The 27,087-nt window shown below is 40.3% G+C and overlaps 1 protein-coding gene across 7 annotated transcripts in view; it reads right to left on the bottom strand.

Moving 5' to 3' along the window:
* The window catches only part of PTAR1 (protein prenyltransferase alpha subunit repeat containing 1), a 57,032-nt gene that overhangs the window by 13,469 nt on the left and 16,476 nt on the right, over positions 1-27,087 (bottom strand). For 3 of the 7 annotated variants that reach the window (XM_008256252.5, XM_051846459.3, XM_089336916.1), the window contains 3 exons: positions 25,955-26,021; positions 13,397-13,501; positions 10,404-10,617 (listed from right to left, as the gene is read on the bottom strand). In XM_008256252.5, coding sequence (XP_008254474.2) covers positions 10,404-10,617; positions 13,397-13,501; positions 25,955-26,021 — 386 coding nt within the window. The remainder of the gene's footprint in view (positions 1-10,403; positions 10,618-13,396; positions 13,502-25,954; positions 26,022-27,087) is intronic. The other 4 variants (XR_016237052.1, XM_089336926.1, XM_089336924.1 and 1 more) reach the window with 2 other exon arrangements.

The following is a 27,087-nucleotide window of genomic DNA, read 5'->3' as shown; positions in this document are numbered from 1 at the left end:
AGCAGGTAAAACTGCTGTGTGCAGTGCCAGCATCCCAAATGGGCACCAACTTTAAGTCCTGGCTGCTCCACTTCCAATCCAGCTCTCTGCTATGGCCTGGGAAAGCAGTAGAAGACAGCCCAAGTCCTTCAACTCCTGCACCCACGTGGAAGACCTGGAAGAAGTTCCTGGCTCCTGACTTCAGATTGGTGCAGCTTCAGCTGTTGTGGCCATCAGGGGAGTGAAGCAGTGGGTGGAAAGTCTCTCGCCCTCTCTGCCTCTATCTGTAAATCTTCCTTTCAAATAAATAAATTAATCTTAAAAAAAAAAAAAGTTTCAATAGTCTCTTAGTCTCCCCTATGAATCATGTCATATGCAAATGGAGATACTCTGACTTCCTTCTTCCCAATTTGTATCCATTTGATTTTGTTTTCTTGCCTGACGGCTCTACTACTACCAGAACTACATTGAATAGCAATGATTAGAGTGGGTACCCTTGTTCACATCTTAGTGAGAATCCTTCCAACTTTTCCACATTTAATAAGATATTGGCCATAAGTTTGTCATAAATTGTCTTGATTGTGTTGAGAAATGTTCCTTCTATACCCAATTTGCTTAAGGTTTTCATCATGAAAGCATGTTGTATTTTATCAAATGCTTTCTATGCATCTTTTGAGATAACCATATGGTTTTTGTTCTTCAGTTTGTTAAAGTGATATATTACATTGATTGATTTGGAAATGTTGAACCATCCCTGCATACCAGAGATAAATCCCACTTGGTCCAAGTGAATGATCTTTCTGATGTGCTGATAGATTTGATTGGATAATATTTTGTTGAGGAGTTTTGCATCTGTGTTCATCACAGAAATTGTAGTTTTATTTATCTGTTGTATCTTTTTCTGGTTTAGGAATTAAGATGATGGTGGCTTCACAGAAGGAGGTTAGGAAGATTCCCTCCCTTAACTTGTTTTTGAATAGCATGAGAAGAATTGTAGTTAGTTCTTTAAATGTCTGGTGGAAATCAGTACAGCTTTCTAGTCCTGGGCTTTTCTTTGTTGGGAGGGTGATTCAATTTCTATCTTGGTTATTGGTTTGTTTAGGTTTTCTGTATCTTCATGGCTCAATTTTGGTAGGTTGTAAGTGTCCAGCAATCTATCCATTTCTTCTAGGTTTCTCTGTTTGTTGACATACAGCTCTTTGTAGTAATTTCTGATTATTCTTTTTATTTCTGTGGTATCTGTTGTTACATTTCCTTTTTCACCTCTGATTTTGTTGATTTTGGTCTTCTCTTTTTTTTTGGTTAGTTGGGCCAATGATATGTCAATTTTTTATTTATTTATTTATTTTTTTTATTTCTTTGACAGGCAGAGTGGACAGTGACAGAGAGAGAAAGAAAGGTCTTCCTTTTCCGTTGGTTCACCCCACAATGGCTGCTCCGGTGGCACGCTGTGGCTGGCGCATCGCGCTGATCCAAAGCCAGGAGCCAGGTGCTTCCTCCTGGTCTCCCATGCGGGTGCAAGGCCCAAGCACTTGGGCCATCCTCCAATGCACTCCCAGGCCACAGCAGAGAGCTGGACTGGAAGAGGATCAATCGGGACAAAATCTGGCGCCCCAACTGGGACTAGAACCCCGGGTGCCGGTGCCACAGGTGGACGATTAGCCTAGTGAGCTGTGGCGCCGGCCAATTTTTTATTTTTTCAAAAACCAGCTCTTCATTTTGCTGAACTTTCATTTTTTTGTTTCAATTTTATTAATTTCTTCTCTAAATTTAATTATTTTTCTCCTGCTAGTTTTGTGTTTGGTTTGCTGTTGTTTTTCTAGGTCCTTGAGATGCATCAATAGCTCATTTATTTGGTACCTTTCTAATTTCTTGATGTAGGCACCAATTGCTATAAACTTTAACACTGCTTTTGCTGTATCTCATTGTTGCTGTGGATTCATTCTGAGAGGAGGAGTGCGGTGGGGGCAAGAGGCACAGAGTCATCACACAGAATCCAGGAATTGGGTGAAAGCGGGCCAGAGGTAAGCAGCCTGAAGACTCCTTTATTTCAGTTGGTACAGCAGCTTATATAGCCGAGGCAGCCAATCTGGTCAAGGGGCAGTTTATGCCCTAACCAATCACAGCCTGTTCCCAGGCAGGCTCTGTTGCCAGGTGGTTTCCCAGGTGGTTTCTGAAGCCATTCCTGAGTAACTGATGCTCACTTGCCAGCGGCCATTTTGGCATGGCCTTCTCATTCCACCACATTTCCCCCTTTTCGTTTATTTTTGAGCAACGGGAGGCATGATTCTTGGCCATACCATTGTTGACCCCGTTTCCATGCAGTCTCCGTACGCGGCTGCAGCTGTGCCTGTCTTAGGTTGTCCCCCATGGGATCTTACCTGTTATTGACTAACCAGCCCTCAAAACAGGAGACCACAGGAGTGCTTGCTCAGATAGGGGTAGGAATGAGGAACAATGGTAATCAGGACTGGCATGACTGTACACAGGCTGTGGGCCATTCGAGTAGCTGACCAGAGCTAACTGGGGTATAAAGCAGTAGCGAATGGGGCTGTGGGCAGTTCCTCAGAGTAGGATGATAGGGCAGCAGCTTAACAATCAGTAGCAGGTGCGTCTGCTAACAAGTGGACTCTCAGTTTTGTTTAGCTGGTTCTGGTTGACTGTCAGTTGCAGGCTTGATGTTTCTGGCTGGTACCCAAACGGGCTGTCCCGCATTCTCTGGAGAGACACAAGCATATACTCAGCCCTTGGTTAGCAGAAGCCTTTTTACAGGCATTTGAACCCAGCACCTGAATTCTGTGTCCACTCCGACATTAATGGCAAAGATGTGGGTGCAATGGGGTCTGGTGGCTGCCCTGAGAGCCTGGAATGCCCGGGACTGCCACAAATGTGGGGATCCTCACTGGATGTGGAAGGGATGACCTCACATGGGTTATCGCCTAGAGGTTGTCTAAGTTCATCCCATGGATAGGGGCAGTTTATGCCCTAACCAATCACAGAAGGCTCCGTTACCAGGTGGTTTCTGAAGCCATTCCTGAGTAACTGATGCTCGCCTGTCAGCGGCCATTTTGGCATGGCCTTCTCATTCCACCACATCTCATAAATTTTGATATGTTGTAACTGTCTTCATTTCCAGAAATTTTTTACTCCTCTTTTGATTTCTTCTGTGACCCACTGTTCATTCAGGAGCATGTTGTTCAGTCTGTATGTTTGCATATGTTCTAGAGATTCTTGAATTATTGATTTCCAGCTTCATTCCATTGTGGTCCAAGAAGATGCATGGTATGATTTCAATTTTTGTAAATTTGCTGAGACTTACCATATTTATGGTCTAGCATGTGGGTCTATCCTAAAGAACGTTCCATGCACTGGTGAGAAGAATGTCTATTCTGCAACTGTTGGATGAAAAGATCTGTAGATATCTGTTAGGTCCATTTGGTCTGTAGTGTCAATTAAGTCTGTTGTTTCCTTGCTGATTTTCTGTCTGGTTGATCTGTCCATTGCTAAAAATGGGGTATTCATGTCTTCCATTACTATTGTATTGGAGTCTATGTCTCCCTTTAGCTCATTTAACATTTCTTTTAAATAGCCCGGTGCCTTTTAATTGGGTGTATATATATTTATCATAGTCATATCCTCCTGTTGAATTGATCCCTTAACCATTACATAGTGCCCTTCTTTGTCTCTTTTAACAGTTTTGTGTTAAAGTCCATTTTGTCTAAAATTAGGATGGCTAAACCAATTTTTTTGTTTGTTTCTGATGGCACGGAATATCTTTTTCCATCCTTTCATTTTCAGTCTACATGTATCTGTTGGTGAGATGTGCTTCTTGTAGGCAGCAAATGGATGGGTCTTGTTTTTTAATCCACTCAGCCAGTCTTTATCTTTTAACTGGAGAGTTGAGGCCATTTATAATCAAGGTGACTACTGATAATTAACAACTTGGCCCTTCCATTTTTTAAAAAACATGACTATTGTTTACTTTGGATTTCCTTTTTACTTTTATTGAGAGATTTTCTGCTTGCAAATTCTTTCATAGTGATGACCATAATTTTGTGTTTCTGTGTGTAGCACATCCTTAAACATCTTTTGTAAGGCTGGAAGAGTGGGGCCAGCGCTGTGGCGTAGCAGGTAAAGCCGTGGCCTGCAGTGCCAGCATCCCATGTGGGCACTGATTCAAGTCCTGGATGATCTACTTCTGATCCAGCTCTCTGTTATGGCCTGGGAAAGCCCAAGTCCTTGGGCTCCTGTGACACATGGGAGACCTGGAGGAAGCTCCTGGCTTCAGATTGGCACAACTCTAGCCATTGTGGACAACTGGGGAGTGAACCAGCAGATGGAAGACCTTTCTTGCTACTCCTCTGTCTCTCCTTCTCTCTCTGTGAAATGCTGACTTTAAAATTAAAAAAAAAAAAAATCTTAAAAAAAAAAAAAGGTTGGATAAGTGGTGACAAATTCTTTCAAGTTCTGTTTTTTATTGAAGGTCTTTATTTCACCTCCATTTATAAATGAGAGTTTTGCAGGGTATTCTAGGTTGACAGTTTTTCTGTTAAGACTTGGATTATATCTTGCCATTCTCTTCTAGCATGTAGGGTTTCTGAAGAGAAGTCAGTTGTGAGTCTAACTGGAGATGCTCTGAAAGCAGTCTGGTGCTTCTCTCATAAGCACATCTTTTTCTTTATGTTTTACTATGGAAAGTCTGACTACAATGTGTCACAGTGAAGATCTTTTCTAGTTGTGTCTATTAGGAGTTCTATGTAGCACCACAATTTTAACAAGAATTCTTTCTGTTACTATGTGAGATGCCATATTCATAATTAATAATATCCCTGCATGTGTGGATTGGGATTTGTTTCTGGGCTTTTTTTTTTTTTTTTTTTTTTTTTTGACAGGCAGAGTGGACAGTGAGAGAGACAGAGAGAAAGGTCTTCCTTTGCCGTTGGTTCACCCTCCAATGGCCGCCGCGGCCGGCGTGCTGCAGCCAGCGCACTGCGCTGATCCGATGGCAGGAGCCAGGAGCCAGGAGCCAGGTGCTTTTCCTGGTCTCCCATGGGGTGCAGGGCCCAAGCACCTGGGCCATCCTCCACTGCACTCCCTGGCCACAGCAGAGAGCTGGCCTGGAAGAGGGGCAACCGGGACAGAATCCAGCGCCCCAACAGGGACTAGAACCCGGTGTGCCGGTGCCGCAAGGCGGAGGATTAGCCTAGTGAGCCGCGGCGCTGGCCTGGGCTTTGTTTTTTCTTCCATTACTGAGCCTATTTTTTGAAACAGTTTCATAACTTTAATGACAGTATTTTAATAAGCATATAAGTATCTAACAGTAGTCCTCCTTATTTTTTCAACAAATACTTAACTATTCTTGAAGCTTTACTCTATCTCATGAAATTTAGACTCAATTTTTGATGTTGAAAATAAATCAATGCTTTTCCAAATATTCAGAGTTAGATGGTCATCACTGCTAACTTCAAACATTCCTATCACCCCCCAAAGCCCTAGAGCAGTCACTCCTATTCTCGCCTTCCCAGTCTCTGGCACTCATTTATCTGCTTTGTCACGTAAGTTCAATCATACCATACATGAATTTTTAAATCTGCTGCTTTCAATCAACAGACTGTTTTCAAGCCTTATCCACATTACACCATGTATCAATACATCATTCCTGGGACCAGGGCTGCGGTGCAATGAGTTAAATCACTGCTTGTGAAGCTGGCATACTGAACTGTTGGTCCCAGGCTCAGCTACTCCATACTTCTGATCCAGCTTCCTGCTAATGCACCTGAGAAGGCAGGGGAAGTCAGCCCAAATACTTGGGCACTTGCCACCCACATGGGAGACAGGCATATACAGTTCCTGGTTCCTGACTTCAGCATGAGCCACCCTTGGCCATTGGAGCCATTTAGGCAGTGAACCAGAAGACAGACAATCTCTCTCTTTCTCATTTCTTACATCCCCCTGCATTTCAAATAAATATAAATGTTTTAAAAATATTCCATTCATGTTTTTACAGTCAATATTCCATTATATGGATATACTGGGCCTTGTGTTCCATTTCTCAGATGACAAACACTGGGTTGTTACCATGTTTGGCTATTATGAATAATGTGGCTATAAACATTTTAGGACAAGTTTTGATATGAATATGTTTTCAATTCTCTTGACTATACATGTAGCAGTGGAACTGTAGGGTCATATACAGTTAATTCCCTTCTTCTTCCCAAGAATAAAATACATCATTATTCACTACAGTTCTCTTTTTTCATATTTAGTAATTTTTTTAAGTTTTTTAAGGAAATGCCAGGCTCTTTTCTACAGGGACTTCACCTTTTTACATTCCTGCCAACCACATGTAAGGGTTCCAAATTCTCTACATCCTAACACTTATTACTATCTTATTCTATGTTAGCCATCATAATTGTTGTGAAATGGCATCTCACTCACTTTGATTTTGCTTTGCATTTCCCTAAAAACTAATGATGTTGACTACTTCTCATGACTTTATTGGCCATCTGTGTATCTTTTTCTTGAGAAACAAGCCTTCATGCTTTTCAGGTGATACCATAGCAACTTTTAACTGTTAAATTCTGCTCAACAGTGATTATTTCTTCCTATTCTACCCTCAAAAATGTATTATATTTTAATATTTACTTAAGTGTCTATCCATTTAAATATATAAATATCATAGGGAACTATGGAAAATTAAAGCCTCATTATTCCAACCACAATAGGATTAACCATTCCTTATTCTCTGACTAGAAAACTAACAGATGTTTGCAACAAAAGATATAAGAAAAAATATCCATAACAACACTGTGTGTAGGTTTATATAAATATCAGTTCAGTGTTTATAAGGTCCCAGGCACTATTCCAAACACTTCAAAGTGTTTGCTGTATCATTTTAAAAATGTATTGATGGGGCCAGCGTTGTGGTGCTGTAGGCTAAGCCTTCATCTGTGGCACCTGCATCCCATGTGGGTGCCAGTTCAAGGCCTGGCTGCTCCACTTCTGATCCAGCTCTTTGCTATGGCCTGGGAAAGCGGTGGTTGACAGCCTAGGTCCTTGAACCCCTGCACCCATATGAAATCCAGAGGCAGCTCTTAATGCCGGCTGTTGCGGCCCATTAGGAAGTGAACCAGCAGACAGAAGACTTCTCCCTTTGCCTCTCCTCTTTGTAACTGCCTTTTAAATAAATAAATAAATCTTAAAAAAAAAAAAAAGTATTGAAGGGATCCAGCACTGTGGCGCAGTGGGTTAAACCCCTGGCCTGCAGTGCCAGCATCCCATATGGGTGCTGGTTTGAGTTCCAGCTGCTCCACTTCCAATCCAGCTCCCTATTGACGTGGCTGGAAGAGCAGCAGAGGATTGTCCAAGTCCTTGGGCCCCTGCACCCATGTGGGAGACCCGAAAGCAGCTCCCGGCTTTGGATCAACTCAGCTCTGGCCATTGCGGCCATTTGGGGAGTGAACCAGCAATGGAACACCTCTCTGTCGTTACCTCTCTCTGTAATTCTGTCTTTCAAATAAATAAAACAAACCTTTTTTAAAAGAAAAAAAGTATTAAAATTATATTAGATGTAGCCCATGTTTAGCTTTATATCCTAAACTAGTGTAAACATTTTCATTTAGTCTCTTAAAATACAATTTTTAGTTGGAACAACATATTTGAATTTATGATGGACTGTGATGTTACTAATCCCTTACCACTGCAGGGTTATTTTTTCACATTATAAATGCTTTTGTACTTCCCAACTTTTACTTAATATAACAATCAATGTTAATTGAGCACTTAGTTTGAGCAGTGATAGCCACTTTATGTTGATCCTTCCATTCAATTTGTATCCCTTGATTACATAGGAAGTATCATTCATTTCTACTTTACAGATGAGGAAACTGCAATTCAGAGAGACTACACAACTTCCTCAAAACTACACAGCAAACTGGTGGTAGAACCAGGATTCAAGTTAGGTCTGTATGACCATGGAGTAAAGCCTTAAATTCCTGAAAGCAGAAATGTTACAGATAAAAGCTCCTCTTTTAATAAGGCTCGTTAAATACTGCCCTTCAGTAAGATTATAACAATTCCTTTTTTTTTTTTTTAATTTTTTTTTGACAGGCAGAGTGGACAGTGAGAGAGAGACAGAGAGAAAGGTCTTCCTTTGCCGTTGGTTCACCCTCCAATGGCCGCCGTGGCCGGCGCGCTGCAGCCGGCGCACTGCGCTGATCTGATGGCAGGAGCCAGGAGCCAGGTGCTTTTCCTGGTCTCCCATGGGGTGCAGGGCCCAAGCACCTGGGCCATCCTCCACTGCACTCCCTGGCCACAGCAGAGAGCTGGCCTGGAAGAGGGGCAACCGGGACAGAATCCGGCGCCCCAACCGGGACTAGAACCCGGTGTGCCGGCGCCGCAAGGCGGAGGATTAGCCTAGTGAGCTGTGGCGCCGGCCAGATTATAACAATTCCTACAATACTCATTATCAGACCCTTAGCAATCCTGGGCTTCATCACTTAAAAAAAAATCATTTTCAAATTTCTAAATAAAACAAGTGTACTGATTTGATCAAACAAACTGGTACCCAATTTCACCTGAACTTTCTATCTATGGAGGAGAAAGGAACTAAAAATCAGTGAGTCGCTCTGTTAGGTGCCCAGTACTGCCCGTATGTCACCTGAAGTAATCCTCACAATAATCCACAGAACAGGCAAGAGAGTCTAAACATACCAAAACTTCACTTTCCTACACATAGTAGTGGGACCAGCATCTGAATTCAGGTCAGGGTGATTCTAAACCTCTGCTTTTCTTACTCAACTAGGTGACCTACCCTCTTGAAACTCAAAGCCATCTAACCTGGAAAGGAAAGACTACTCTCTTGTAATTGCTGGCTGAAGATCTCCTAGAGGTGAAAACTCTCTGGCCAAGAAACTAAGAAAGGAAAAAACCTGGGAAGGGAGATGTAGAAAGAATGGGGTGATAAGCTAAAACTACAGAATGCATCCCAACTAGTGTGAAAGAACCAGCTGGGACACTGTGATCTTTGACTACACCTTATTTAATTGCCCCAAGCTTGAGAAGCTTTGTAGAATAGTGCCCTGGGCTCTCATGGTGCTGTAATACAGCAAGCAGAAAAGAAACAAATTGAACTGTGATGCTGTAGTATAGGAAAGCAGCACCAAGGCTATCTGGCTCTCATTCTGATAAACACTAAAGGGTGGAACTATGCTTAAGGTTGAACCACTAAAAATTCTATGGAAATATCTATCTCCTCATTTCTAAACTGAAAGGACCAGATCGTTTGTGTTTCCAACCCGGCTCTGTATCAAAATAACCCTCCAAGTTTGTGCAAAGTGATGTATTTAGATCCCACCCTCACTTTAGTAGACCTGGGATGGGACCTAGGAATTTGCATATACTCAGCAAGTTTGCTTGTGGGGAGCAAACCGGACTGGACTGAGTTACTGGAATTAAGACTTATTCTATGCATCTGCTCTCCCACAATATGGCGCTGGGAGAGAAGTAAACAGCTTCCGCACAGCTGCCTCCAGTTCAGCTAATAAACTGTAGGACTTGCTCCTGATTGGAGGAGAGCAGCGTACTCGGCGTGTGGGCAGCCGAGTTAGGATTGGCGGAGGAGGACTATAAAGGAGGAGAGAGACGGCATGCACCAGGAACATCTAAGGGGAACATCTAGCTGAAGGAACACCCGTGCAGCCCCCGAGAGAGCCGGCCGGCGGTGTGCCGCTCCCCTGCGGAAGTGGGGAATGTGGCCAGGGGGAACTGCCCTTCCACGGAGGTGGAAGGGATAGTAGCCAACCCGGGAAGAACCAGCAGCAAACCCGGGGAGGGCCGAGCAGACGAAAGAACAGCGCAGGGTCCTGTGTCGTTCCTCCACGAAGAGGGGGAGCGACATAATGGTGCCGTGACTCGGATATGAAGCCTAGGCAGGGCTTAGTGTCGTTCCTCCACGAAGAGGGGGAGCGACATTTGCTAACACCTGGGTAAGGTTTTTCTGCTTTCCTCCTTCCCTTTCCAGAAGAGGAAACTGCGGAAGGACAGCCAGCTGATGCAGCACAGTAAGTCTCATCACCAAAGACTACCAAAAAACAACTCCAAATCTACCAGGCTTAGTAATCCCCTCATTTCCTGTTTCCAGGCAAAGCAAACTCAATTCAGTCTTTCTCAAATAGTTCAACCTGCCTTTACTCTACCAACGAGTAAGCCTTAAGGGTGCCAACAACTACAATGGTGGGGAATGCAAACTTCTTTTTCAATTGCCCAGGTTTCTATGGAGGTTTTCAGCTCTTCTAAGATTCTTGGGCTACCAGATCATTAGTTCCTCTACTTCATTAAAGCCTTTTGGAAGCTGAGCTACTACTACCAAAAGATATTAAGGACACACAGACATGCTGCCCAGGGAGACTGAGTACCAGCCCTACCTTGACATCTAGCTTGGCCAGGTTTTGTAAAACCCAGATACGATGGGACCAGGCATTATAGTTGCTTGGATATCTCCCTGCTGCTTCACCACACACTTCCATCTCTTCTTGTATTAGTCGCTGGGTCCTTTCGGCAGGAGTTGTTTCCAAGATTCCTTTGGTCACAAAGGAAGGCAAGGAAGTTTCCTGAATTACCTGTTGTAGCACCCACCGCCTGTCAAAACAGCACACGCGAACCAGAACAAAGAAAAAACATAAACCACAAAGGCAAACAACCAGTTTTCTTAGTTCTTAATTTAATATCCATTAACAAACAAAGCAAAATAACATGTATCAATAAGCCTAGTCTTTTTGGAGATTGGGAGTGGTTCTAATTTTGTTCTTTGGGGGGGGGGGGATAATTAAATTTAGCAGCATAGATGGAGGGGTTGGGAGAAAGATAAACAAGAAGGAAAAAAAATCTCTAAAATTTTAAAATCTCACAAAAAAAGAAAGTATCATCAGTTTCAAAATGACAGCTCCAGAGGCTGGCGCTGTGGCACAGTGGGTTAAAGCCCTGGCCTGAAGCACCAGCTTCCCATATGGGTGCCAGTTCTAGTCCCAGCTGTTCCTCTTCCAATCCAGTTTTCTGCTATGGCCTGGGATAGCAGAAGATGGCCTAAGTCCTTGGGCCCCTGAACCCATGTGGGAGACCAGGAGGAAGCTCCTGGCTCCTGGCTTTGGATCAGCGCAGCTCCAGCCATTGCAGCCATCTAGAGAGTTAAGCAGCAGATAGAAGACCTCTCTACCTCTCTCTGTAACTTTGTCTTCCAAATAACTTAAAAAAAAAAAAAATTATAGCTCCAATCTCCACTTGGTCAGGAAATATGAAGGCATTAAGAGTTTGTGGTATTTTTCTTATGACTGGTTAAATACTAAAACAAGGGTCATGGCTCAGATTTTTAACTACATGCACTTGCTTCACCCAATGTGTATGAGTTTGCAAACAAGAAGCTGCATTCTGACAGCTTTCATTAAGCACAATTTCTATATTACAGCAAAGTATTTGGAAGGATACAAATACAATATAACTAGTTAAACAATCACAGAGGGTTTAAAATGCTTTTATAAACAGATCTCCCCTCTGTCTAGTTGAGCTATACATAACATGTACTTAAGTCAAAAGTACCAACTACTTAATCTGTACAATTTTGTTCATACAAATATTTTCCTCATATGAAAGCTTCCTTTTGGGCTAAAAATTTCCAACCTCAAAGGTACAGAAAACTGAATAAGCAAATTCACTTTGTCATTTTTTTTTCATTTGGTAACTTTTAAATAATATTTAAAATTTTAACAATAGGATATTATATTTATAACAATAAAATACTGCCTTATAAAAAAAATTAGACAAGAGCCAGTGCTGTGGGACAGTGGGTTAAGCCACCACCTACAGCACCAGCATCCCATATTGGCACTGGTTAGAGTCCCAACTGCTCCACTTCCAATCCAGCTCCCTGTTTCCTGTGCTTAGGAAAGCAGTGGAAGATGACCCAAGTGATTGGGCCTTTGCACCCAAGTGGGAGATTTCAGATAAAGCTCTAAGCTCCTGGCTTCAGCTTAGTCTAGCCCTGGCAGTTGCAGCTAGTTGGGGAATTAGACAGTGGATTCAAGATTTCTCTTTCTGTAACTATGCCTTTCAAATAAACAAATAAAGCTTTTTAGAAAAATTAGACCAGCCAATAAATTGGTGGATGCATATTCAACAGTTCCTTCACCTGCTATGATCCCTTTCCTCCTTCCTAAGAATGAAGTACCTCTCTGAGGTTTACTATCTAGGTTCCTCGTAGTAAGAAATAAAATACAACTGAAGGAGATTGCAATCCTAACCAAAGGTAAGGTAACAGGTAAGACACCTTGAACCAACACAAGTTCCTAAAGACACTCACAATTTAAGGAAACTTAACAGTAACTTAACAAACTAAGATCAGACTTCTTCGGAGTAACTTCTCCATTAATGCTGGCCAACAAACCCACACCATCCCATTTTAGCCAAACAAGAGTAGTTAGGAAGGATCCAAGAGGAAGATGCTGCCAGGCAGCCAGGACTGTGAGAGTCCTTATGTGCCTCAGGCTGGCTGACCAACTGTCTCAGGCTTGTAATCTAAAACTGTTCTTCGCATGTGTATTCTTAGCAACTTTAGCTTAGCCTACACTCCATCTCAGCCTTAATTTTCTCTGTAAATTAATTTTAATAACCAAAACCATCTCCACTATCATCTTTATAAGGAACACAACTGAAAACTTCTAAAAACCCAAGGTGTTCATTAGAGTTGACTATCTAAATGCAATCTTCAAAACTGCTTCAGATACTTAGTAGTAACAGCTAACATTTATCGAGTATTTAATACACAGGTTTATATGTATTATCTCATGTAAACTCAAACACTACTCTACAAGACAGGTATAATTATTATTCCCATTTTACAAATGAAAAAACTGAGGCTCTGATAAATTAAATAATCCCCCATGTAGCAAGCAACAAACCTGGATTTAAATGTAGGTAACTTCACTACAGAACTCGTGCTTTGCAACACTGGCAGTCTGCCTCATACACTGTGCTTCTTTTTCCAGTCATCCTGAATTCTACAAAGACTGCTATGTTATAAATTAACCACACTGTGGCCAGCACTGTGGTGTAGTGGGCAAAGCCACCTCCTGTAGTGCCAGCATCCCATATGGGTGCTGGTTGGAGACCCGGCTGCTTCACTTTCAACCCAGATCTCTACTGTGGCCTGGGAAGGTAGAAGAAGATGGCCCCGGTCCTTGGGCCCCTGCACCCACGTGGGAAGAAGCTCCTAGTTTCGGATAGGCGCAGCTCCGACTGTTGCAGCCAATTGGGGAGTGAACCAGTGGATGGAAGACCTCTCTCTCTCTCTCCTTCTCTGTATAGCTCTGGCTTTCAAATAAATAAATAAATCTTTGAAATAAATAAATAAATAAATTGACCACACCTGTGAATCCATGTTTCCGGACTCTTTGGAAACTTAGTTAAGGCCAATTTTCCAAGATGTAAATCTTTAATTGGATTTAAAGTGCCCGAGAGGATCAGTTCTTTCCTGCAAAAGAAAAAATTATTAAAGAAAAAAGCACTGTCTCCTCCTATCTAAACATTCTGCATAGTTTTTAACATAACTTCATTATGAAATGAATTTCCACAAATGAACAACAAAAACAAAGCTACTACTACATCAGAGTAATCAAGAATGCATTCTCAGAATCTCAAAATAAATTAATAAGAGAAGCTCTTAAATCAACAGTCGATCTCTAGTTAACTATTTCAGAGGGGACAAAAGTATTTTTGGCCTATCTCATTTTTTTTTTTTTTTGAAAGGCAGAGTTAGACAGTGAGAGAGAGAGAGACAGAGAGAAAGGTCTTCCTTTTTTCTGTTGGTTCACCCCCAAAATGGCCACTACGGTCGGCGAGCTGCACCGATCCAAAGCCAGGATCCAGGTGCTTCCTCCTGATCTCCCATGCAGGTGCAGAGCCCAAGCACTTGGGCCATCCTCCACTGCCTTCCTGGGCCACAGCAGAGAGCTGGACTGGAAGAGGAGCAACCGGGACAGAATCAGTGCCCCAACCGGGACTAGAACCTGGGGTGCCGGCACCACAGGTGGAGGATTAGCCTAGTGAGCCTTGGCGCCGGCTGGCCTATCTCATTTCTAAGTATTACTGATCTGACAGCAATATCTGGGAGGCACACCGAATACTTGGTAAGGATTGCGCTAACTTCCTAAATAGTATATTGGTATGTTCTAGTTTATTATAAAAATATCCAAACCAAACATAGAAAATGGTATGTTTGAAATTAATGGGGGGAAAATCATTCACTGAGTCACTACCCTAACAGAACTACTATTTCTTATTTTAGAATTCTCTTCTATTGGCCGGCACCACAGCTCACTTGGCTAATCATCTGCCTGTGGCGCCGGCACCCCGGGTTCTAGTCCCAGTTGGGGCGCCAGATTCTCTCCCGTTAGCTCCTCTTCCAGTCCAGCTCTCTGCTGTGGCCCAGGAAGGCAGTGGAGGATGGCCCAAGTGCTTGGGCCCTGCACCCACGTGGGAGACCAGAAGGAAGCACCTGGCTCCTTGCTTCGGATCGGTGCAGTGCACCAGCCATAGGAGCCATTTGGGGGCTAAACCAATGGAAGGAAGACCTTTCTCTCTGTCTCTCTCTCACTAATCTGCCTGTCAAAAAAAAAAAAAAAAAAAAAAAGCTCTTCTATCTTTCCCCATATGCAAATATTTTAACATAATTCACACATTGCTCTCATATCTTAAGAAGTTCCCTAAAGAACATTTGAAATGATCAAGTAATTTTCATTCAGTAACTATGCTATAATATAATGACATCTTCCTTTACTGTTACATATTTACACTGCTTCCAACTTTTTGATATTCTAAAAGAATTCTAGATACAGAAAAGACTTTGTAATTATGACTTCTTTGTTTTATGTTACTATGTAGAATAAGTTTTCAAGAGAGACATTACCAAGTAAAATACTTGATATTTTGATGCATTAGACTACGTCTTTTTTAAATAAGCAGCAGAAGCATCTTTAAGCGATGTAAGGTTTTTGCTGTTTTAAAACAGCAAGCTCAGTCAAAGCTTAAATGCAATTACAAAGGATGTCTCATAGAGTTCTGTATCTATTTTTCAGGTAAATACAATTTATGTTCAATTTCTCCAATTTTTAATCAGCACTGACATTACTGATTATGTACCCAATGTGTCCATTATTTTATAATATAACTGTTATTAGTTATTAGTCTAAAATGCCCTTCCTGTGGTAGTGATTATTTATTTTAGAGAAGTTTTGTTTGTTTGTTTGTTTGTTCTTCTGACAGGCAGAGTGGATAGTGAGAGAGAGAGACAGAGAGAAAGGTCTTCCTTTTTGCCGTTGGTTCACCCTCCAATGGCCGCCACGGCTGGCGCGCTGCGGCCGGCACATGCACTGATCCGAAGGCAGGAGCCAGGTGCTTCTCCTGGTCTCCCATGGGGTGCAGGGCCCAAGCACTTGGGCCATCCTCTACTGCCTTCCTGGGCCAAAGCAGAGAGCTGGCCTGGAAGAGGGGCAACTGGGAAAGAATCCAGCGTCCCAACCGGGACTAGAACCCGGTGTGCCGGCGCCACTAGGTGGAGGATTAGCCTATTGAGCCGCGGCGCCAGCCTATTTTAGAGAAGTTTAAGACAAACAAAACCAAAGTCCATCTTTTATACATCGCTTATTTAGATAGATTTAGTTCCAAATCGCAACCCTACCTTCTTTCCAACAATAAACTATTTCTATATTTTTATAAGAAAAATAACTTCCTCTTTCCTGAAAATATTAAGCAGTGATTATTAAATGAATGCACTTTATAAACATTTTTAGATTAATAACTTCACCTTTTAAAATACTTTGAATATCCAGAAAGTTATTAGTAATTCTAGTGATTGAACTATTTTCCTTTCAGTGTACAGGAATCCTATTTGTCATTTAAAAAATCTAATGCAACAGCCAATTATTTTTTTAGTCATCAGTGACATTTGTTTATATGTACATGTCAAGATACCTTGAAGTAAAGAGGCACAGAAAAGCCTGCTCTAAGCAATTTTAACTCCTCTGCAGAGCAATGCTTCTCAAAGTGGAGTCCCTGCCTACAGCATCAGCAAAATCTGCTTCTGAGAAATGCAATGCTCAGGCCTCACCCCAAACCCACTGTTCAGAAACAGGTGGGCAAAGCACCTTGTGTTCAGAGAGCCCTTCAGGTGATCTGCATTAAATATTAAAACCACTACTGTACAGAATATATTGTATCAAGCTTAATTTCCATTTACTAACTTTAAGACCATGCCTTATTTATAAATGGTGCCTTCCTTTACAGCCACACATACTCAGAAAAAAAAGAGGAAATAATCAAAATTTGCTTCAGAAAAGACCTTGTCATTAAATTACAAAGTTTCTTAAATTCTGAGCACTCTACTAATTTCCACATTTTGAACAAAAAAGTAGTATTTTGGAAAGACATCTTAGCCTGAATAAATACCTGAATAAATGGTATATTTAGACACTTAAAAAGATCATTTGATAATATAACAACAAAATTTTATTAACAATTTAATGAACTTTCTTGGAGATGCGATACTGTTGTTAACCAGTTTTTTAAAAATCAGCTTAAAAAGAAATATGCTAAGTGGTTAAGTTGTAGCATTCACTTTACCTAAAGGTACTGTAAAAAAAAAAAAAAATAGCTGCTCTAATGAATCTTCAGACTCATACAGGAATCTGACTTGAGAAAATTTACTTATCACGCATGAAGTCATAAAGCACTGCAATGCCAACAACTTAAAACATAATGGGCTCTGGAAAACCATGCTAGGTAATCAGAAAAAAAGCTCTCATAAGCATTTCAGGCATGGAAAGCCAAGACACAGTGGCAAAAAATGATCTACATGAAGGATCTCTGTGAGTGAGATTCCAGTGGAAAGAAGGAGCCATCAAAGAAGGATGTGCTTTTCTCTGAAGGGAGAAGAGAACTTCTACTTTGACTATGGCTCTGTCTAAATACTGACAGTTTGTGGACTCAAAAGGCTTCCACAGCCTTGGCAGCTCATGACAAAGGCTTTGGGTGATTACTGATGTCATAAATAAGAGTGTCAATTGTTAAATCAACAGCAGCATTCACTGGACACTTACTCCCCATGTAGGATCTTTGTCGTTAACGAATTGTACTATGAGAATTAACAGTAAAACTAGCCTTCAAACAGTACTTTATACTTTGTGTGTCAGTGTGGGTGCAAACTGTTGAAATCTTTACTTGGTATAGAGTTAGTCTTCTGTATATAAAAATAAGTAAAAATGAATCTTAATGAAGGATGGGATGAGAGAGGAAGTAGGAGGTGGGACAGGAGTGGGAGTGGGAGGGCGGGTATGGAAGGAAGAACCCCTACATTCCCAAAGCTGTACCTATGAAATTTGTATTCATTAAATAAAGCATTCTTAAAAAAAAAAAAAAAAAAAAAAAAAAGGAGAGCTCTCCTAATGACAAAGTCATTGATATCAATAAAGTGTGTGAGGAGTTTGAATAAAACTGATCAAATGTAAGGAAAAATTTATCATAAAATATTGTACATGTTGTTTCAAAGTTGTGTAAGAGTAACTACCACAAGAAGGCATTTACTTATTTTAGGTGTGTCTCTTAAAAGCTTTCATGTTGGTATGTGCTCAAAAAGCATTTTCCTGGATTTTTCTTTCCAACACACTGAAAAAGCCTCACTTCTACTTTAATGTTTGAACCTTAGGTGGCACACTGCTAAGAGAAGAGTGAGAAATAGAGCAAAAGTCATCAAATGTGGAGAATTCTAGGAGAGGAAAAGGTACAAATTATTCTAGGATAGATAACAGGACTGATAAGGAACAGTGCTATGGAACTTTGTTGTGTGACAAAAATATGTAAGTTAGGGCTATCTTCTTTTACAACAGGGGTGGGGATCATCTAGCCTGTGAAATCATTTGGTCTGACTCCTGAGAATTTACTCAAAGGAAATGAAATCAGCATATGAGAGTGAACCGTACTCCCATGATTATTGTAGCTCAATTCACAGTAGCTAAGATATGGAATCAACCCAGATGTCCATCAACTGAAGACTGGATAAAGGAATTATGGGACATGTACACCATGTAACATTACTCAATGATAAAAAAAAAAATTAAATCCTGTCATTTACAACAAAATGGATGAAACTGGAAAACATCATACTTAATGAAATAAGCCAGTCCCCAAAACACAAATACTGTATGTTCTCTCTGATCTGTGGTAACTAATAGAGTACCTAAAAGATAACCTATAGAAGTGAAATTGGGGGCCAGCGCTGTGGCGCAGAGGGTTAATGCCCTGGCCTGAAACGCAGGCATCTCATATCTCGAGACCTGGCTGCTCCGCTTCCAATCCAGCTCTCTGGTATGGCCTTGAAGAAGCTCCTGGCTCCTGGCTTCAGATGGGCATAGCTCTGGCCATTGTGGCCAATTGGGGAGTGAACCATCAGATGGAAGATGTCTGTCTGTCTCTGTCTCTCTCTCTGTCTCTCTCTCTCTGCTTCTCCTCTCTCTGTGTAATGCTAACTTTCAAATAAATAAATAAATCTTGAAGAAAAAAAAGATACAAAAGAATCCCGTGTGAAATACATCTGTGCGTTTCCAAGGCTAGAACTTATTAAAAAAAAAAAGGTGAAACTGACACTTTGAGATTGTGATGACTTTGAACAGTCCTTGTCTTGACTATTGAGGAACAGATTTTTTTTTAATAATATTCGTTGAACTCTATACTTAGTAGAGTGTTAATCTTATGTGTATAAAGTTAATTGAAAATAGATCATAGTAAAAAACAAGGATGGGAATAGGAGAGGGAGGAGGAAGAAGGATGGGAGTGCAGGTGGAAGGGAAGGTAGGATGGGAACAATCACTTATGTTCCTAAATTTGTATATATGAAATGCATGAAGTTTGTATACCTTAAATAAAAGGTTTCTAGGTAAAAAATAAATAAATAAATAAATACTAATCCCAGCAAATACTAATACTAATTCCAGAAAAAAGAAAAACAAAAGAAATAAATTATTTGGTCTGGTCCTGCCAAGGCAACCACAGGTAGGACTCAAAATTCAACAGATTTTCAGCAGGCTAATTTTAAGTTGTTAATTTTGCATGGCCCCATGTGATGTTACTAAAATCCAAATAGCCCTTGGCAGAAAAAATGTTCCTCATCCTTGTTTTAAAAGGACACAAAGGAGAGCACAGTGAAGGATTCTTAAAATAATTCAGTTAGCACCTCTTCACAACAAATGAGAGAAAACTGAGTCAAATAGTGAGCAAAGTATTTTGCATGATGCTGATCTTATGAACAGACAATAGTTAGGGGATTGGGGATGGAAGATCACAGAGGCAGAGTGTCATTTTTGCATCATACCAAGGGCACACTATAGACATGACTTATCACTGCTGAGGTCAACTTCTATTACCTGGCTGAGAAACAGTATGTCAAGTTTCTTTATTAGTTTTTGGAAGGAAGTCACTATTATTTTTCTGATTCAGTGCACAGCCTGCCTATAAGGAGCAGGAAGGCAGGCTCTTCCTCCTTGAGGGAGGTTATCTATGTAAATTAACACAGGTATCTGTTTTCTCCTAAATATTCATTCATTCATTCTTGTCAGTATTAACTTATGCATACCCATTTAACACTCTGTGGAACAATAGTCCCCTCATACACCAGTTTCACATTCTGTGATTTCAGTTATCTAAAGTCCACTGAAGTAAAAAAATATTACATGGTTGATCTTCTGTATATAAAGATAATTGAAAATTAATCTTGATGTGAATGGAAGGGGAGAGGGAGTGGGAGAGGGGAGTGTTGTGGGTGGGAGGGAAGTTATGGGGGGGGGAAGCTATTGTAATCCATAAGCTGTACTTTGGAAATTTATGTTCATTAAATAAAATAAAAAAATATTACATGGAAAATTTCAGAAATAAATAAGTTTTAAATTGTGCCAAAACCTGTTCTGTCTCCTCCTTTTGTCTAGCATATCTATACTGTACATGCTCCCCATCTATTACTCATTTCATTTCATAAGTATTTACAGGGCTTAGTACCATCAGAGGCTTCAAGCACGCATTGTGGGTGTTAGAACACCTCTCTACAGATAATGGGGTACTACTGGATTTATTCTGCTGCTCAAATCATTCCAGCTTTAGTCACTGCAAATTCTTTGATTTGGTTCCTGATGTTCCTCTAACATATCTCTACCATATTTTTTTCTTTGAGCACTTCCTTACTTTTTATCTCTACAAGATGCCCTTGGCTTGGATCAGGTCTATTTTTATGATCCTTGCTCTGGTCCTAGAATCAGCCATTTTTCCAAAGAGTTCAGCTCTTCTTACTAGAGAACGTATTAGAAACTAACATGAGTTCCGAGATTTGATTGTTTTTGATTTATTAAAACAACAACTTCATGTGGTTCAACCTGATATTATTTTATAGATAGAAAATTGAGTCATGGAGAGAATCAGTAATTTGCTTAAGTTTTCCTGGCTCAGAGCATCCAAACATGAAATCTACATAAAATAATTTAAATCAATAGGCTATGAGTAAAGAACATAAATCATTGAAGCCTGGTGTCAACTACTCTATCGTAGTTGCTAGAAACATGTTTTGTTGATTCTCAGTTCAGGCTGATGAAAACTGTTATTATAAATTCAAACCATTTTATCACTTAATTCACCAATTTTCAAAGCAAATTCAAAGCAGAAATGATAGTTATTATTTTTTTAAAATAACCAGCTAGTTTTTAAACTATGTACATTGACTACTGTAAACACAGGAGATCATCTCAAAAACTTATTCTTGCCCCAGACTTTAACAACCACAAGCTGAATAAGAGGTGTATTAACACATTTTCTTTTTTTTTTTTTTTTTAACTTTATTTGACAGAGTTATAGACAGAGAAAAAGGTCTTCCTTCCGTTGGTTCACTCCCCTAATGACCAGGGCTGCCCAAGCACTTGGGCCATCCTCCACTGCCCTCACGGCCACAGCAGAGAGCTGGAATGGAAGAGGAGCAACCAGGACAGAATCCGGCGCCCCAGCTGGGACTAGAACCTGGGGTGCCGGCGCCACAGGCGGAGGATCAGCCAAGTGAGCCAGGGTGCCGGCTATTAACACATCTTTTAGCAATTTCCGAAACAGTCAAAATCACTTAATGCCCAATTAAACATAAGTATTTGATTTGCAACAGAGACCTCAAAAGGGTACAGACATTTACTTAGAAAGTTAGTTTTTTTTTTTTCTCAAAATGTAGCCCTTATTCTCTATCTTTGTATGTCAATATGTTACAAATTTACTACAGCACATATCCATTAAAAAATTTAAGATTCCCTGTCTTCTCACTTAGGACAAAATTTTACTAATCATCTTACTAGAGTAACTTTCAAGATTAACTTCTATAAACATCACTGAAGTTAAGATTTGGGAACAATCTCCTTTCCTAAGAAGACCAAACACACACAATCAAAAAAACAGTTTCAAAAAAGTATTAGAAAATAGTCACCTACTTCGAATCTTTTATTTCACAGATAAAACTAAACTCTTGAGAAACTGATGGTTTTCTCCAAAGTAAACTGCTAATGAACTGATGAAGCGGAACAATCCCATGAATCTTAAGACTAAGTTCTTCCAAAATGGAATTAACTGCACTACAGAACATATAATGAATAATGTATATCTACATATATCTACACATATATGTATATATTATGGTTGTAATAATTTCATGCTGAAGAACTTTCAATTTCTAATGTTGAATGCTAAAACATGAATAAAAATGGTATTTACCATTCCCTATTACCCTCATTTCTTTTTCATTTAATTTATTTTCAGTACCCAGTTTGTAAACTCTGTATCTATCCTGTGCCAGACAGGAGAGTTAGATACCATGGAAACAAAGGAGGGTGGGGCCTCCTCAGTCCTTACCCTTAAGAAAGTTCCCAATTATAAGACCATAATACCATCCTAAATTTCATTTGCAGATTCTTCCTCATCTTGCAAATGCTACAATAATGCTGTCCAACAGAAATACAGGGTGAATCACCAATGTGAACTATTAATCTGATTTTAAATTTTCCAACAGTAGTATTAAAAACAAGTATATTTTATTTGATATATGCAAAATGTATATAATGTAATAATATATATAATGTAATAATATTATGTATATAATAAATGTAATTTCAACAAGTCATCAACATAAAAACCCTGAGACATTTCAGTTTAGGGAGTGTCTAGTCTTCAAAATCTGATGTATAGTTTATATTTGTAGCATTTCTCAACTAAAACTGGTCACATTTCAAGGATTCAACAGCCATGTATGGCAGTAGCTATAGCACTGGACTGTGCAAAACTGTAATGTCCTGGTGTTTTGGATTAGTTCTAACTATAACCGTTCCTCTGGATCTCAAACACTTTCATGGCTTTAAAATCATCTATAGCCAGTGATACCCAAATTTATATCAAGCCCACACCTGTTTTCTGAACTTTAGATTAACGTACAACCACCTGGACACAAACCTAACTTATCCCAAATTAAACTCTTGGCCTCCAACCACTAATCCCCAACTAAAACTCTCCTTTTCCAGACATCCTCATTTTAGTAAACGGCAACTCCATCTACTCAGTTGCTCAGAGCAAAAACCAGAGCCAAGCTTGATTCCCCTGAGTCTCACATCCGATTTATCTTCTGTCTATCAAATCTGTCCAGAATTTTACTACTTCTTACCACTTCCACTGCTGAGCTCTTCTTCAAGGCACCCAAACTACTGCAAACACTTTCTAAGTTCCTAAGCACTTCCTGCACTCCTACAGTCTATTTTCTGAACAGGAACTTAAAACCCAAAATATCGCCCTTCCTTGTCTTGAAAACCTTTATTGACTTTCTTTGTTACCCAAAGTAAATTCGAAGTTCCCACAATGGCTTATGAAGATCTACAAGGTGGCATGTACCAATGCCATCTCACTATTCCAAGTGATCAATTTCAGTTCACAATTGATCATAATGAAAGGACTAAGAGTCAAAGGGAGCACATAAACAAGTCTAGTACCTGCTAACACTAACCGATAGAATAAATAAAGGGGAGAGTGATCCAACATGGGAAGTGAGATACTCAGCAGACTCATAGAATGGCAGATGTCCTAAATAGCACTCTGGCCTCAGAATCAGCCCTAAAGGCATTCGGATCTGGCTGAAAAGCCCATGAGAGTATTTCAGGCATGGAAAGCCAAGACACTCTGGCAAAAGATCTCTGCGAGTGAGATCCCAGTGGAAAGAACAGGTCTTCAAAGAAGGAGGTACCTTTCTCTGAAGGGAGGAGAGAACCTCCACTTTGACTGTGACCTTGTCTAAACAAGATAAGAATCGGAGAACTCAGAGGGCTTCCATAGCCTTGGAAACTCATGACTGGAGCATAGGGAGACTACTGATGCCATAGACAGGAGTGTCAATTGGTAAAGTCAACAACAGGAGTCACTGTGCACTTACTCCTCATGTAGGATCTCTGTCCTTAATGTGCTGTGTATTGAGATTTAATGCTATAACGAGTACTCAAACAATATATTTCACGTTGTGTTTCTATGGGGGTGCAAACTGTTGAAATCTTTACTTAATTTATACTAAACTGATCCTCTGAAAAAAAAAAAAAAATTGTCAACTCCCAACTTGACTCTCACTGGGATTAAACATGACAATAGGTCTGATCTGATTTCATCATCATTTAAAAAAAATCATCTATTATTTTTCACTTTATGTTTCTGTGTGGGAGCAAACTGTTGAAATCCTTACTTAATGTATACTAAGCTGATCTTCTGTATATTAAGATAATCGAAAATGAATCTTGATGTGAATGGAAGGGGAGAGGGAGTGGGAAAGGGGAGGGTAGTGGGTGGGAGGGACGGTATGTGGGGAAAGCCATTGTAATCCATAAATCGTACTTTGGAAATTTATATTCATTAAATAAAAGTTTAAAAAAAAAAAAAAACCTATGAGATTTGGTCCATTACTCACCTCATCTTCTTTCTCATTCTCACTGGCACCCTTGCTGCTTCAGAACACCCAGAAACACTTCATGCATGACTGAGGGCTTTTCCACTTGCTTCTCCCTCTCCCTAGAACACTCATATCCCAGAGTCCCGAGGGATTGATCCTGGACATCATGTCAGCCCTTGCTCAAATTCCCCATAGTTAGAACTGCAATACTACTCACTACTCTTCCCATTCTCCTTCCTGACTTTTCCTATTTCCCTTTCTCATTTTCCCCCTACAGGACTTAACACTCACCACTTGATCTACTGCATGTTTTACTTACTAATATCCTTATTATTACTTTTCTTTGTCTACTGGGTTAAAAATGCCGCAAGAACAAGGATTCTTTGTTAGTTCATAGCCTTATCCCCATTGCCCAAAACCTAGCACACACTGCTGACCAATAAATATTTGATGAATGAATAAGCAAATACTATAATGTATTATGTATATTACACGAGATAACATAAGGCTGGAGTATTGCCCTTGGCATATCAGTGGCAATTCAATAAACATTAGGCTATTCTTTAACCCCTACAGTAGTTTCTGTAAAAGAACATCAGAACTCTAAAATTACAGGAAATTTTAAAGACTTCTAGCTTTCTAACTTTTCTTACTCTTTAAATATCCAACAATTAATTATTCAAAGAACTTTTTTAAAAGACATAAAAAAGGGGTTGGCGCTGTGGTGCAGCAGGTTAACGCCCTGGCCTGAAGCGCTGGCATCTCATATGGGTGCAGGTTTGAGACCCGGCTGCTCCACTTCTGATCCAGCTCTCTGCTATGGCCTGGGAAGGCAGTGGAAGATGGCCCAAGACCTTGGGCCCCTGAGCCTGTGCGGGAGACCTGGAGGAAGCTCCTGGCTCCTGGCTTCGGATCGGCACAGCTCCGGCCGTTGCAGCCAATTGGGGAATGAACCACCGTATGGAAGACTTGTCTCTCTCTCTGCCTCTCCTCTGTGTAACTGACTTTCAAATAAATAAATAAATAAATCTTAAAAAAATTTTTTAAAAAGACATAAAACAGAAGTTACCTAAACTTTTAAAAATTAATTACACAGTTGAGTAGATATCATAAAAACTAATGTTGCTTATAATACATAGAAAATCAAAGTAAGACTTCAGTCATCTTTATAGATGAAGTCTCATAATCAATGGCTTGACACTATGGAAAATTTAAGGTAAATGCAGAATGTTCACTAGGACTTCATTTTTATTTATTTGTAATTTGTGTCATATTTCTAAGACAATTTGGGTTAGTCTACAGAAACACCAATTAGTTTAAAATCATACATACACAAGTATATTGTTTAGAAAATTTCAATGAAAAGAAATTAATCTGGTCAGAATTTTAGTATTTCCATCAAATTTTTTTTTGTTTAACAGCTATAACAATCAAAATAAAAAATTTAAAGTATTAATAAAATGTGATCCTATCCCAAAATAACAAGTGTCAGAGCTCTCAAGTGATTTCCCCACAGGGGTCACAATGTCAAGGACTAAACTGTGACTAAAAGCTCATGGCCTTGAGTCCACATCCCACTCACTCTCCACTGCACTGCAGTGCTTCTCAAATATACTAACCGACACCTTACAATCCAACCAGTTACGATGACTGTTTGTGCCCCCCAAGAAAAATAAAAGCATATTTCAACAGTATACCATAATTCAACACTGTAATTCATTTTCCAGGCAAGAAAGTTTACAAAGAACAGACATAAACATGCAAAAAGGGGCCAAGTGTATTAGAACTGTCACAGAGATATTATAAAGAATAGACAGAAAAAAGTGTGAGACACCAGGGATAAATGGTTTAAGTTCAGTTTCCAAAGAGCTAACAACTCACAGGGCTCCTAAGTCTTCAGAAATCTGGACAAACTTTACCTTATCACTGATGAAAATGACATACCTCACGTTCCATGCAGTGGTAAAGTCTGGGTTTAGAAGCAGCAGGGTGCATGTGACATCTAGCAATTCTAAAATAAAAAGAAGTTACATTAAAAACAAATAGTCCTACCCTTTAAAGCTTGGTTGCTCTTTTGAAGTTCTTTTTGTCTTTTATTCTCTCTCCTCCTCTCTTCATACATAAATATTTATCACATTATACTAATACAAATCTCATGTCACGCTAATCTTAATGATACCCTGTTCTACATTGTCAGAGATACTGGCAAGGCTTTCATTTGCTTATGATAAGTATTGTTCCTTTATTTTATCCAAAAAATGTTTTAAGGCCGGCGCCGTGGCTCAATAGGCTAATCCTCCACCTTGCGGCGCCGGCACACCGGGTTCTAGTCCCGGTTGGGGCGCCGGATTCTGTCCCGGTTGCCCCTCTTCCAGGCCAGCTCTCTGCTATGGCCAGGGAGTGCAGTGGAGGATGGCCCAGGTGCTTGGGCCCTGCACCCCATGGGAGACCAGGAAAAGCACCTGGCTCCTGGCTCCTGCCAGGATCAGCGCGGTGCGCCGGCTGCAGCGGCGGCCATTGGAGGGTGAACCAACGGCAAAGGAAGACCTTTCTCTCTCTGTCTCTCTCTCTCACTGTCCACTCTGCCTGTCAAAAAAAAAAAAAAAAAAAAAAAATGTTTTAAGCAACATAAAAATTATATATATTTATGGAGAATGAGGTAATATTCCAAACAAAATTTTAAATATTTATTTATTTATTTATTTATTTATTTATTTGAATCTCTCTCTCTGTAATTTCAGAGAGAGAAGGTGAGATAAAGAGAAAGGTCTTCCATCCCCTGGCCAACTCCCCAAATGGCTTCAATGGCCAGTGCTGTGCCAGGCTGAAGCCAGAAGCCAAGAGCTTCATTCAGGTCTCCCTTGTGGGTGCAGGGGCCCAAGAACTTGGGTCATCCTCCTTTGCCTCTCCATGTCCATTAGCAAGGAGCTGGATCAGAAATGGAGCAGCCAGGGCTCAAACTGGCACCCATGTGGGATGCAGGCACTGCAGATAGTGCAACTTGCTATACCACAGTGCCAGCTCTCAAACAAAATTTTGAAAAGCTGACGTTGAAAAAATTTTGCAATATGTGGTGT

The sequence above is a fragment of the Oryctolagus cuniculus genome, chromosome 1, assembly GCF_051225735.1.
Source record: "Oryctolagus cuniculus isolate XC-2025 breed Fujian yellow rabbit chromosome 1, ASM5122573v1, whole genome shotgun sequence".
Classification (NCBI taxonomy): Eukaryota; Metazoa; Chordata; class Mammalia; order Lagomorpha; family Leporidae; genus Oryctolagus; species Oryctolagus cuniculus.
The sequence above is the reverse complement of the archived record's forward strand: the minus strand, read 5'-3'. Positions and strand labels throughout refer to the sequence as shown.